The sequence below is a fragment of the Phaseolus vulgaris genome, chromosome 1, assembly GCF_051622355.1.
Source record: "Phaseolus vulgaris cultivar YP4 chromosome 1, ASM5162235v1, whole genome shotgun sequence".
Classification (NCBI taxonomy): domain Eukaryota; kingdom Viridiplantae; phylum Streptophyta; class Magnoliopsida; order Fabales; family Fabaceae; genus Phaseolus; species Phaseolus vulgaris.
In genome coordinates, this window is record NC_143498.1 from 2,020,821 (window position 1) to 2,035,772 (window position 14,952).

General features: G+C 29.6%; 1 protein-coding gene across 1 annotated transcript; it reads left to right on the plus strand.

Annotated features, from left to right (window-relative positions):
• Window positions 1–5,136: 5,136 nt before the first annotated feature.
• On the plus strand, window positions 5,137–7,844 carry LOC137816365 (protein SHI RELATED SEQUENCE 7). The gene is made up of 2 exons (XM_068619469.2): window positions 5,137–6,703; window positions 7,157–7,844. Exons 1-2 carry the CDS (start codon window positions 6,052–6,054, stop codon window positions 7,504–7,506), a joined length of 1,002 nt encoding a protein of 333 aa, XP_068475570.1. The 5' UTR covers window positions 5,137–6,051; the 3' UTR covers window positions 7,507–7,844.
• Window positions 7,845–14,952: the final 7,108 nt, after the last annotated feature.

Genomic DNA, 14,952 nt, shown 5'->3' on the forward strand with positions numbered 1-14,952 from the left:
AGTTTGTTTAAGATGTGTGATAGCATTGAAAAAGCCATTGCATTTAACTTTTTCTTGCCCTTTAAAATGTAGGCAGAGTCTTGGCATAACGCGTCAAGTAACGTGTGTTACGTTACTCTTGTTTCCATCTATCCATCACTCTCATAATGATCATGGGTGATACTTTAAAAGACAAATAAATAGGAATGGAAAACCATGAATTTACCCGAGTTGTGGAAGTGATGGAAGCAACAACAATGTCAATGAGATTCCTCAAAACAAGAAAAAACAATGTCTTGGAGAAATATATTCACCGTCCAATGTATGTGGTAATCATCAAACTTGAAAAAAAAATATAATCATATTGTTCCAGGTTTATGCGTGATGCATCTTCCACAATGGAAGGCCTATAATTGAAGTCTCAGTTTAACTAAAGCAGATTAGGTTTTCCAAAGTACACTGAAAAAAGTGGAATCTTTAGTAATTTTAACTTAAATTATCCTATATAGATATATTAACATTATTTTTCACTTAAAAACAACATCTTTTTTATTAGTAAAAGAATGTATTAAAATATAGATTATATAAAAGAAAAAAGAAAAAAAAATGATAATTAACCCTAAAATCTTTAGAATTTCAAAATTTTAGAATATAAAGTAATTAATAGCTAAAATCTTAATATCTAATTAGATATCAATTTAAAAACTAATTTATAAATTTTATGGATAATATAAACTATTTAAATGTCAATAATTTTTTTGTCTTTAAAATAATATTTAATTTAGTTATTATATTAACTATTTTTTTTCTAAAATTGGTTTGTATGATTTTATTGTAATAATTATTTTAAAATAAACTTATAACTAATTTTTCTATATATATACAATTTTTATTTTATTAATAAAATATATAAGTATTATTAAAACTATTTTCTAACTCCTTACTTACAACTACGTATTTAATTCACATTATATGTTATTTAAGTTTTCTTATAATTTTTTAAATTAATTGTCATTTATTTTTCAAATGCAATAATTATAATTTTATTTCAATATTTTTTAATAAATATTAATTTAAACTACTTCAACATTGGTTACAAACGTGTGAGGTGGAAGAGAATAGTGTTCAACAATCATTTACATTGCAAGCTACAAACCACTAAATTAAATGAGAAAACAACCCTTAATTAATATCTTATGTATTTATAAAAAGAAATCCAGTGAAAAGTGTATTTATAGAATGTAGTTATCATATCTTCAATAATGACACAACTATTATGAATAACAAAATAAAGAAAAATGTAACGCAAAATCTCTATAAGTAAAATGTGAGAACATTTTAGTAATTTAATTAATCAATTAGCTTTTTCTTAATATGTGTGTGAAAGCCGTGAATTATTATTATTGTGTGAAATTGAGCGTCAATCATATCATGATTACGCCAAGAATTTTGAGTTGAAAACGAGGTTTGATTTGAAATAATTTTCTTTATTTTATGGTATTAATTGGTTTTAGAATTTAAACAAAAAAGTACACAAGAAATTAGTGACATCACATATAAACTTTTTAAAGTTTTTTATTTATTTTTCACTTAAGTCAATGATAATATTCCCTTTTAAATCCTTGGCTCATTGCGTTTTTTCTTCCAATTATCTTTTAATTTGTCTCTTAGTTTTTAATATATTGTTGTTTTTGTCATACACTTTTACCATGTATGACAAATTTTAATATTTGAGATATAATGAAAAGGACAAAATTGGCGATATTTTAAAACTGAGGGATAATATGCATGGAAAAATTGGAAATTAAATTCACAAAAGATATTAAATTAAGACAAAAAGTGCAATTATATTTTTTAAATTTGAGTTTGAAAAGAATGCTCCATACTCAATAAAATTAGTCTACTTATATATTGGCTGGAATTAGATGACCATCAAAGTTTTGGTACACGAGTATAAAATTATGAAGTTCAAATGGAAGATTAATAAAGTTTATAAAGAAAATTAATACGATTAAATAGTGATTAAGCATTAGATAATATATTTTTAATTATGATTAGAAAATTTAATCTACTTCAATAATAAAAAAAATTATAATAATCATATAAATAATCATAATTTTAAAAAAAATGTAGGTCATCATCATACATTAATTACATAGAATATCGAAATTTTATTTAAGCGTTGGAATAACTTTTACAAGTATCATTCAGACCAAAAAATTTGCGAAAGAAATTTAGTGATAATTACATTTCAAAATAAAATTTATAATAATTATATAATTTTTTTTAGCTAATTAAAGGAAATAAAATCAATCGAAACCTCTTTAATTTGACCGGTTCACTACATCTTAAGTTTAAATTCAAAATAATTGACTTGGAATAGTTGAATATAATTATAATTTATGTTAAATTCATTTTATTTCATTAATTATATATGCACACACATTATTGAAAATTAGAAAATTATTTTTCCAACTTTAAAACAGGGACTTAATTGATCATAAAGTTGTTGTTTTACTTATAAAACTTTTTATATGGCTAACAACATCATCTCATACAATTCAAATACGCTTTTAGTTAATTTACTTTTAGACTCAATATTTTAACTATATATGAGATTTCATTCCTTATAATGCTAAATATTTGTATTTAATAACCATAATTTTCAACTGAAATAATGTTTTGGTGGATGAACTTGTTACCTATTTGGATTCCGACAACTTTATCATGAAGAAATTCGCAGGTGCATGTTACTTTACGTGATCAAATTCACAATTTCACAAAGGTTAAAAGCAATTTATTAAAAGTGGGTGGTATCGTGCATCAACGTCTCATCTATTATCAACAACCAAAATAGTTACTACATAATAATATTGTCTCTTAAATATTATAGTTATGATTTTATTTTTAGACGGCGTCAATTAAAAAATATTGAGTAAATGGTGTAAAAATATAAATTGGTCATTAAACTTTATACCTGAATATCAAATTGACAATATAATTTAGTATAAAATATTACAACTAATAACAAAATGATTTTATTCAACTTAAATGTAGAATGCAATTGTCACAATTTCTTACTTAAAATAACAAATTGTCACTAATTTCTTACTTAAAATAACAAATTGTCACTAATTTATACATTCGAATAATTTACAGAGTAAACTCGTTGAAAATTCAGCATTAAAAAATAATTTTATATTTTAACACTTGATTACTTATTTTTGAAAAAAAAAATATCATTATTTAATTTTCATATTTTCACGAATGTGGAGGCCAAAATATGGAGATGAAAGAAAGAGATAGAGAGTGTGTGGAAAGAGAAAAATGGGAAAGGGAGTTATTAAAAAGGTAAAGAAGATATATTATCATTTTCTTCATTTGGTTTAATGGTCGATGTGATGAAAATGATTTGTGGAAAGTTTTTCACAAATGGAGGAGAGTTTTTGAAGTTTATACAAGAGAAAAAAACTAATAAGGTAATAGGTTCAAATTCTTTAGGTTCATGTAAATTAAAGATGAAAGATGGTTAGAGGAAGAGTGTGCAAGGGAACATGGAACATAGACAACACCAAAAGTATGAAACCTAAAGAAGTTAGGGTTCATACTAAAGTTTTTGGCCACCAATTTTCATATGAACCTTAAAAAGTTGAAATGATTTTGATCAACTTAGGAGATATAAGTACCATTCAACTATGAGAAAATAAGAAATCATTGGTGGAAGCTATGACATTTATGGTTAAAGCTTGCAACGATTTTAATAGAAAATGAGTTAAAATTTATAAATGAAAAAAAACACATCACTTTTGTGATGAATCCCAAATGATAAGGTAAGAAGTTCACCACTTAAGAAAACTTCTAAAATATGAACCAAGATAAGAGTAGAGAGTTTTTCAATACTCTTTAAAAATGAGTTCAAAAGAGAGTTGACTTTTTTTCTTAAAAAGTATTCCACTATTTTTTAAGAGAAAAAGACACATCTCAAGTGTTTATTAGAAAAATCAAATGTAAACATATTACTTAAACTATAGTTAACTCACTAATTATATATTTTAACACTTAATTCACTTGTAATTAGTGATTCATTGAAATTAGAAAGAAAAAGACATATGATAGTTTCTAAAATTAAGAAACACGTGTAAGGCATAAAATACTCAAAAATTACGTGAAGTAATTACAATTATAATTATACTCATGAAAATGGTATGAATTGGTTATAAACTTTTCATATAATTTTTCTATAAGCATATGCAAAGCATAATATTCTAATTTCTAAAATTAAATTATTTTTTAATATTTTATTCACATAATGCAAGTAGTAATATCTTTGCTATGAAATTCTTTAAAATCTTGTTATTAATAAACAATTTTTTAAGTAATTAAACGAGATACCTATAAGAAAATCGCTAAATAACAACTAATTTTAAAATTTAGAATTAATTATTTACTATATTGACTAAATTAAAAATTATTTTACAAACTAAAAAAATATTTGTATCTAAATAGTTTTTAAATTTGTATTAGTAACAAAAATTATTTTAAATATCAATAATTTTTCAATTTATAAAATAATATTTAACTCAATCAATATAATGACTAATTATTGTTTATTTCTACATTAATTGTTATTTATTGATTTTCTTTGTATGTTTCACAAATATACCATGAAATGTAAATAATCAATTTGATCAATGAATGTGAATATATTATTTCAGAAAAAATGAAAATTTTGATTTAATTATTGTGTATATATAAAAAACGAATTAATCCATAAACATTATAACTTAATAAAAGAGATGAATCCTTAAAAGTACATTAGAATGAAAAACTAATTGTGTAAAACCGAGTAATATAATATAATTGGGAAATTTGTTTAGAGATGAAAGATAAAAGGAATATTAGGGATCGAAAAAAGATTTATGGAGGATGGAAAGTGATATGAATTGAGGAAATGATGAGAAGGAGAGGTGATTTTGGAAAAAGAATATGATGTGGGAGAGGCGTCTGATGGGGAAGAATTGAACGGTGATGGGGACGTGTGAGGGAAGGTAAGTGCATGTGCGTGACGCAGCGTATTGGGTTTCCTCTGCTGTCCTGTGTAGAATATCATATGTGGTCGCTTCACACCATAAATATCGCAAGAAAACAATCTTAATTATGGCCACGCTCAGACAAAGTACCACCGGGTTTTCCGCTGCAAGGACGAATAACCAAAACCCAGTGACGCGACACGTGGACCCTCCTCCACCCTCCGATCCTCAAAATTCACGCAGATCTATCCAATTCCAAACACAGAACTTGCCAGTGGCAGATTTTGTTGTTCCCTCGTCTCACATCACACAACACACAACACACAACCTCAACAACACAAACACTCTCAGTTTGAGTCTGAGTCTGCGAACCACAACACCCACCACACCCACCCACTCTCTGTTCTAATTCTTCCACTTCTCATGGCGGCGTAGCAGTCACTCTAATTCCCTGCCATAATTGCGCCACACAAACACCAACCAATAACACTTTTCCTCAAAACCTGCAAACACACAACCCTATTAATCACTCACTCTCTCTTTCAAAAGGGTTTTCAATTCTATAAACATATAATTTAAAGTTTACTGCTTCATGTCACTTTAGTTGTGTGTTGCGGGTTAAGAAAAGCATGAAAAAGAAACGAAATTTAAGAGGAGGAGGTGGTTATTTTTGCTGAATTAATGGGAATTTAGAAAATTGAGATATATACCTAATTTCTGATTTAGTCAGAAAAAAAGGGTAGGAGATCAGAAGATCATGGTTGAGACGCCCCCACACGGTCTGGGCACAGTGACAGAGTGAGAGTCAACAAGACCCACAGAAGAAAAAAGAGAAAAAAAAGGTTTGAGTGGGTGGAAAATTAATAAGTAAAATTTATTAAAGATGCACTTTATATGTAACCCAAAAATATTAGTATTACAGTTGCGGGGTGTGTGTCTGATAATATATAAGCCTCTGAAGAACTGTTTCAAGATTCGCGAAGCTTCTTCTTTCTGATATGGATATTATCTCTGAATTGGGGATCGTAGAGTGCAACAGAGCATGGCTGGGTTCTTCTCTCTAGGAGGAAGGCATAACAAAGCAGAACAAGAGGAGGATCAGAGAGAGGACAACAACACCAACAACACCAACCACAACAACAGTCAATTTTTGTTCAGAAACGTTAACGAGGAGATCTACAACACCAACAAGGGCTTCGAGATATGGCCGCAATCCTCGTACCACCACAACTTCACCAACTACTACTCCTTCGGAGTGGGCCCTAGTCGCAGGAACAACGCCAACACCAACAACAGCTCCTCCAACAACGTAAACGACGACGTCTCTGTCTCTTTCTCGGATGACTCCAACCGCTTCGGCTTCACGGTCATGAGGTCCGCTGGCGGCGTGGGTGGCGGCGGAGGCGGCGGCATGAACTGTCAGGACTGCGGGAACCAAGCTAAGAAAGACTGCTCGCACCTCAGATGCAGAACCTGCTGCAAGAGTCGAGGGTTTCAGTGCCAAACTCACGTTAAGAGCACTTGGGTTCCCGCCGCCAAGCGCCGTGAACGACAGCAGCAACTAGCTACGTTGCAGCAACAAAATCAACCACCGCAGTTTCGCGGAGATCACTCTAAAAGACACAGAGAAAGTATCGAAGGTGCTGCAGCTGGTGGTTCTCTCGCTTGCGCTCCACTTCCTATCACCACCACAGGTATAAAAAAGAAAGAAAATTTATGACAAAGCACCATATATACACCATGACATACACTGAAAAAAGTTCATAAAATGAGAATCCTTCTTCATATTGTTCAACTATATAGGTATTCGAGTCTATTAGATGAGATATTATTGCTAGAGAGATCAAGATACAGTGAGATCTCAAGGAAGTGTAGCCTTCTATGTCTGATACCTAACATCTAAAATGAAATTCTCTTCCATAGTTACCCATCATCACCTTGCTTTTTTTTAATCAGCAGTAAAAGTTAAATAAATATAGAATCATTTCACCAGTGATCCAACCATGCTTTCTCTTTTTGTCATTCCATTACCGTTAACAAGTTAATCTAATTCCATGTGAGAAGAAATTGGAGGTAGCTAGCCAGATAGCTTCTTTGATTTACATGAATGGTCTAATTTAATTTGTGGTTTTGATGGATTTGGTTAGGGTTGGAGGTGGGTCAATTTCCACCGGAGCTAAACTCTCCGGCGGTGTTCCGGTGTGTGAAAGTGAGTGCAATGGATGCACCGGACGAGCGTTACGCGTACCAAACAGCAGTGAACATAGGAGGGCACGTGTTCAAGGGAATTCTCTACGATCAAGGAATGGACGGTCCTTACGCCAGTGCAGGTTGCGAGGGTTCCTCCGGTGGCGGCGGTGAAGCTCGGGCACTCACTCTCATGGCCGCCACAACCACCGCCACAACAGCTGGAAACCCTTTTGACGCATCACTCTACACTGCTCCGATGAATGCTTTCATGGCTGGTACGCAATTCTTCCCACCCCCAAGATCCTAAGGACGCTTCTCTCTCTCTCTCTCTCTCTCTTCTCTTTCTCTCTAGCTAATAATGATTGAAAGTTGAAACCGGGGTATTTGTTTTTCATGGACTCTTATAATTAAGGTTAAGGTTGTTGGGTGTTATATGTGCATCGATCTTAAGTTCTTAACATCATCAGCTGAAGTAGCTGCTACTAGCTAGCTAGTTAAGAGTTCGTCACAAATGATTACGTCGAAGATGATGATTCACGAAATTAAAGGGAACCTGTTTGTTTTGTTTAGTTTTGTCCGAATCTCAGTTCAGATTTTCATGTTGTTTCGTTGTTATCGAAATACTCACTTCTCATTCTCGATCAATTCTTGTGCACATCATACACTCTAATCTAATCTATTACATACTACTATTTGTTTTCTTTCGAGCAGCCAGCCAGCATTTCTATTTGGATGTGTTTTTCTAACAATATATAAATAAGAATCATTTTAGTAACACCAAACATCATTTGGATGTGTGCTTGCTTATTATTAATATGAGATTAATTTGATTTGATTTGTTTATAGTATTTTGTTGGTGTGGATTAATAATAAGAGTGAGGGTTTGTAGATGGTGCTGAACTCGAAGCTGCTTTTCTTTTCCCCCGTTTATCCGTTGGTTTGCCGGATCAAAATGGAACGAAATAGGTTTCGTGTTTGGTTAAGCATAGAATTTAAAAAGCATATATTCTTTTTAACTCTTGGCACGATTTCTGGGAGAAACAGGTGCGTCTTTTCTTTGTCTCCCATGCATTGGCCATTCGAAAACCAGTCCCAAAAGTGAAACCACTCGGATATGCAGTTCACTCACTTTTTTTTTTCTTTCTATTATACCCTTTTTCTTCTCTTATATTTATATATATATCTGGTTGAGTAAATGCATTATTACGTATAAATGGAGAATTAGAAGTAGCATTTACACCAACTACTTCTCTGAACACACAATAAAATTGGGCACTGGAATAGACATCCATCATCCATGGACGTCTATTCCTTATGCTAGAGATGGAAAAGCATTCTTCTTTGGCACAAAATGTTTAATGCTTCTCAAAGTATGTGCATGTGAGGTGTGTTCATATTGCATACAAGTGGCTACTGCCACCAATGATATAGGTCAAGGTACATATGATATGATAGGGTTAATGATACTTCCGTAGACTGCTGGTTTTAGTTGATAAGGAAGAACCAGAAAACTTTACGAAAATTTCCCTTGTTTTGTAATAACTGACCCATAACATGTGCTGCACAACCTTCAGCTGATTGAGACCATAGCGGTCTCTTTCTTCTTCATCTACACTTTTGTTCTTTTGTATTTATAATAACCAACCTCTTTCTTTCAATGCCTTCCAGATTCTTTTTATCACTCTTCATCGTCTTCATCTATTCCCCATCTCTTCTTCTCACCCCTTCTTCCATTTCTGGGAATTCAAATCAAATTTTTGTTCTCTTCTGCTCATATAACTTTCTGAGGAGACATACAGCAAAAGGGTATAAAAAAGAGTTAAGCTTTATTTCTTGTGACCACTCCCAAAGAAGAAGAGAAAGAAAATCATACAAAAATTGTTAAATTGCAATGTTTGTGAAGGTAAATGGTATAAACAGTGTATTTTCGATCGCAATCCAATAGCAAGAAGCATCCAAATATATAAATCCTCTCAAAACACTAACTAATTAATAACCTGAAAGATGAGAATGAGTTTAATAACAAAATCGTTGTTACTGAATAGTGAAACAGTTTATGTAATGCAATTAAAAGCTTATGATAGTTGTTTGTTGATTTGGATGATTGTTAATTTCCTCAAGCAAGTAACAAGAATGCTTGATCGTGCCTTTTTCAACTTATTCTGAGTGAAAACATCATGTTATTTATTATTATTATTACTATCTCTGTGCGTGTTGAGATCTCGTAGTTGCTATGATGTTAGAACATTTCTGTCTCAGAAACTTCTTCACTCCATTGTAAACATTTAAGAGAAAGCCGAATGATGTTAAGTGTGCCATGATGCATTATATCTGGTAAATAACAAAACATTGTTATGCAATTTTTAATTTTAGTTCTTCATAAGAAGTTTTCCTCGATAAATGCATATGCCAATATGCGAGACAAGAATGGTATGAGCTAGTGTGTGTTTTACGTATTTAACATGGTAAGATTTTATATTTAAACTAATTAGAAGAGATAGAACTGATGCTTATTATATATATACATACTTATTTTCAACCAAGTGAGTGGTCCATTAATTCATGGTGGGTTTATTTATTTAACTTGTATTTGTTATTGAAAGTATAATAAACAATATATATATGATGTGTTAATTGTGTGGAAAATAATGAATACAAAAGGTTTGTTGTGGTTGGAGAGAGGAGTGTTAGTTTTTATATTTATAGAAAGATTGTATAATTTTTAAGTGGGTAATATTTATTTATTTTTGTTGATAAATAAAATAATTTAAGATGATGTTTTATTAGGAAATTGTTTTATAGTTATGAAAGGATTATTGATTGTTCTGAGAGTAGCTAGGGCAAAGATTTAGTTTGTGATTGCGGTGATAAATAGGAACCTTTTCATGGCTAGACGACATGCTGTCGAGTCAAATGCCTAGTCATACAATTGTATATTCCTTTCTTTTTTGGGTGCAAAATCCTGTGCTTCGAAAAATATAGTTCCCCATGCCTGCTACGCTTTATACCCTCATTTAATTTATGTAAAAGGAAATTCGTGACTCCTTATTCATCACGGCCAAAAAGGAAATTTAATCATATATATGCATATTCTCCCTTTATACTTTCTAAAATTGATTTTCTTCAACAATAAACTCGCAATGATCCGATAAACGTTCATCCACTTATATACTATGAAATGTTTTAATATCTAACTGATCGACGTTGATCCACTTATATACTATGAAATGTTTTAATATTTAATTGACCGAGACATCTACTAGATTACAAAACCAGAATTAACAAGGAGAAGGGAAATATAAAGGTAAAAAAATAACACTATTTTGAGTTTTTTTTGTTGGATCTGCAATGCAGAGAAAGAGGGTGGTTTTGAAATGAAAGAATGTGATTAAGTTGTTTGAATGTGTGCTTTGCTGTCTTTGAGTTGGGGTGAACAATTATTTGATAGGACACGACCTACCATTGTCCACAAGAAATTGACTTTTAAATGCAGTTGGGAATATTAATTATTATGCAGCAATGACAAGAAATGATAGATATTATATGTCCTAAGATTGCGCTTAGCAGTGATAAACAAATCAATCACTGTTGACGTGAATTAAGGTTTATTCAAGATTCAACCCGAGCAAAGGAACAAGCCAAATTAAGGTTGTTGCTAATTTCAGCACCTCAGAAAAAGATGATTATAGTTCACGGGGCATTTTGATTTGAATGTGGAGGAGAATGCATGTCGAAGAAGAAGAAGAAGAAGAAGAAGAAGAAGAAGAAGAAGAAGAAGAAGAAGAAGAAGAAGAAGAAGAAGAAGAAGAAGAAGAAGAAGAAGAAGAAGAAGAAGAAGAAGAAGGGTTATTGGTGTTGGTGGTGGAATTTTAGAGGAAGAGAAGTAGCTAGGGTTTGATATGATGGTCACAGGCTAGGGTTTGTGCAATGAATAGAAGGGAATATAGGTCATAGCGCGGGGCATAGCAGCGAGGTGTTTTTCCCTCTGTTTGATATCTGTTCAGCTACACAGTGGTCCAACACATACTCAGCTACACTGCACCAAGCTTCTTGCATGTGACATGTGAATATGGGAGAGATGCAAATCTTCAACAACTCCTTCTTCCTTCTGGAAAAACAATACCCCTACCTATTCAAACTTTGCATTTACATCATCTTCATATATTCACAAAATACCATACACATCCACCAACAATAATCATACACCTATATACTCAAAAGACTAACTATCAATATAAGAAAATCATTAAATAGAAACTAATTTTAAAGACAAAAAATTAGAATGTAAATAATTGGTAGTTAAAACCTTGGTAGTTAATGAGATATTAATTTAGAAACTATTTATCAATAATTGAAACTAATTTAGAAATCAATAATTTTTTTAGTCTCTAAAATAATATCTAATTTAGTCATTGTAACAACTAATTATTTTTTGTGTCTAAAATTAGTTTTTATTTAGTGATTTTCTTGTAGTGTAGATACGGACACAAATATGATAGGAGAAACACTAAAAAAATTATTGATTAAATTAAATATTATTTTAGAGACTAAAAAAATTATTGATTTCTAAATTAGTTTTTATTATTGATAAATAGTTTTTAAATTAGTATCTAATTAGTTATCAAGATTTTTACAACCAAATTTAGAATGTAAATAATTAGTAGTTAAAACTTTGGTAGCTAATTAGATACCAATGTAAAAATCATTTATCAATAATAGAAACTAACTTAAAAATCAATAATTTTTTAGTCTCTAAAATAGTATTTAATTTAGTCAATATAATAACTAATTGTTTTTAATCTCATTTCTATTTAATAATCCAATAACAAATTATTTTAGAATCAATTTCCTCACTTTTACATTCTTATATTTCTATATTTCTTGATTTATTATTATTATTATTATTTGAATAGGTGAGTGATTGGAGTGGACAGTGCTAGGTATCTGTCACCCACGCTGATGAGTTTGGCAAAAACTATACTTTGACTCAACTGTTACAGAAAATAGTTTTGTTAATGGGCGATAGAACGAGTCAGCAATAAAAATATATAACTAATAAATATATAAACATTACTTTTATATTATATTTTTATAAATACGTATGCTTTAAAATTATTCAAAAAATATCTAATACAATTATTTAAAAAAACTAAAATTACAAATATCATTTTGTATGCTATTAATGTTTCAAGAAAATATCGCATTCGAACCTAATGGATGAAAATGTGTGTTTGTCTCTATATAAATATATATCTTCAACATAAAAGACAAATTAAATATTTGTTTAAAGTAAGAAATAATATTTTATAATTAATACTGCAAAAGAAAGATAAATATTTCATAAAAGAAATAAACAATCATTATATGTTCACAGTTAATAGGCTACATAAAATAATTTAATTAAAGGCTGTTCGTGGTATTGATAATTCATTTTTTCTAGAATATTAAACTTTTATACAGAAGTGAAGATGAAAGTAATTCATCAAAACAAATAAGAGACTAAGAAAAAATACCCAGAAACAATGTCGTTAAAATGATAAAAAAAATATTTTTAATCTAGAAAAAATATTATAATTTATGTAAAGAGAATAAATTTTAAAAAAATTAATTAAAACTTCAATACCTCTATAAGATATAATTATACTTTTTCTAATATAGATGTTTTAACTTATATTCTTAGCTATTTTTAAAAAATATTACTACAGTTTTTAAAATTAACTTTACATTCAGAAATCCTTATTTGTGGTCGCTATTATATATAAATCATAACTCGAATACAAATATTAATAAAATATTTAACATTATTAATGTAGTTTTGGTATATAAACATATTAAATTAGTATTTAAAATAATAAGTAATTAAAAATTTGGTAGATAATCTTAAATATAAGTTTAAAAATTATTTTATAATTTTTTATTGATGATAAAAACTATTTTAAATACTAGTAATCTTTTAGTTTATAAAATAATATATAATTTAATCAATATAGCAAAATAATTATTTTTATCTTTAATAAAAAAAAGGAAGATATAAAAAATAGAAAGAAAGTAAGAGGATTAGGAAGATAATATTGTAAGAAGATTTAGTTATTTTTTTAAAATATACTGCACTTAATGATGTATAACTATTGTTTTCACCTATATAATATTTTTCCACTATATTTTTTCACAATCTCATGCTTTTCTTTGATCATATTATTATCTATTTGCGTGTTAGTGAGGGCATGTTGACATTAGGACATGAAATTTTAATCTTTTCTGTCGGTGGAATTTCTAATTAAATGTTTTAACAAGCCAACTCATCAAGTCTACACAGGCAGAAACATTATTTTGACTTTTTATCTCTAATTTAAGATTATTGTGTAGAAACTGATAAACAACAGTAAGTTTTCTAGATTTTAATAAAATAATTATAACATTTTGTTTATATTTTTAGATTACAATAAATGCATACATATATAAATTATTTAAAGATTAGATAAAAATAAGAATGTAAATAATGTTGTCTTAAAATTAAAAAATAAAATAAAATTACAATTAAAAAAATACTACTCCTAAAAAATAGAGGGAGTAGTCTCTAATGTTTGTTGAAATTTTTAGATGGTATGTGTTTGGGTATGACAAAAATATACTCTCACATCATTTAGGAATCGAGATCAATGACACTTTAAATATATTTTTCTTTTTTAACTTATTGAGACATCTTTTTAGGACAAAACTGTAATAGAGTTTAAAAACTCCAAAATGTTAAGTTATATATCTTCTTATAGGATTGCAATCTCTATGTATCTATGTATCCCCTAATTTTATGGCTAAGCCAGACTTATATTAATATTGAAGTGATGGCGTTTATATTATTAGAATGATTTAATTATAAAAAAATAATAAAATTCAATACATTTTTTTATCCAACGGAAAAAAACAAATCACTTATTTGTTTCAACTCAGAATCAAATTTTCAATTTTGAGTGACATAAGAATTGTGTTTGTTGATTACCTCCAAGCATTAGCATTGATTATCTACATTTCTTGCTTGTTTCAGTCATCATTCATATTTGTCAAATATTTTGTTTGACAAAGTGCTACTTGTATTACAAAAAGTTTTTCTGACTTTTATAGATGGGCCTTGAAGTCATATCTTTCCTCCTACAAATTCATTGTCTAGATGCATCATCTTTACTTGCAATTTCTACTTCACCTTTTCCTCTTTCATTGCTTGTTAAGATTTGTCCAGTGTTTTCTTTGACAAAAGAGCTACTATTTAATTAGTTTATTCAGTGTAGTTCATTAAGATTTGCTAATGTTTTCTTTGACAGAGAGTACCACTCATTTGATATGTTTCAGTTCAGACTTTTATAGATGGGCCTTCAAGTAAGGCCTTTTCTTTTAGAAGTGTATTATAGGGAACTGCATTCTCCACCCCCATATTTTAAACATGTACCCCTGTATAATTTTAAATCATAACTTTGCCCTTCTCGAAATAAGTGGAGAGATGAGTACTAATGTGTTTCTTTGGAGGGTTAGTAGTGTGTGTGGTGGTTGGTGGTGGTGATTTCTGTGTTTGGTGGTTGTTAATGGTGGTTGACGGTGGTGGTGGTGTTGGTTTAGGCACCTCACATTCAATCTTTCAACTAGTTTCTACTCTCATATATGATTAACCCAGAAATTATTTTATAATCTCATTCTCAACTACTGTCTTCAGCTAGTTTTCACAGTCCAAATATACACAGCAAATTAGTAGAAAGTAATAAAG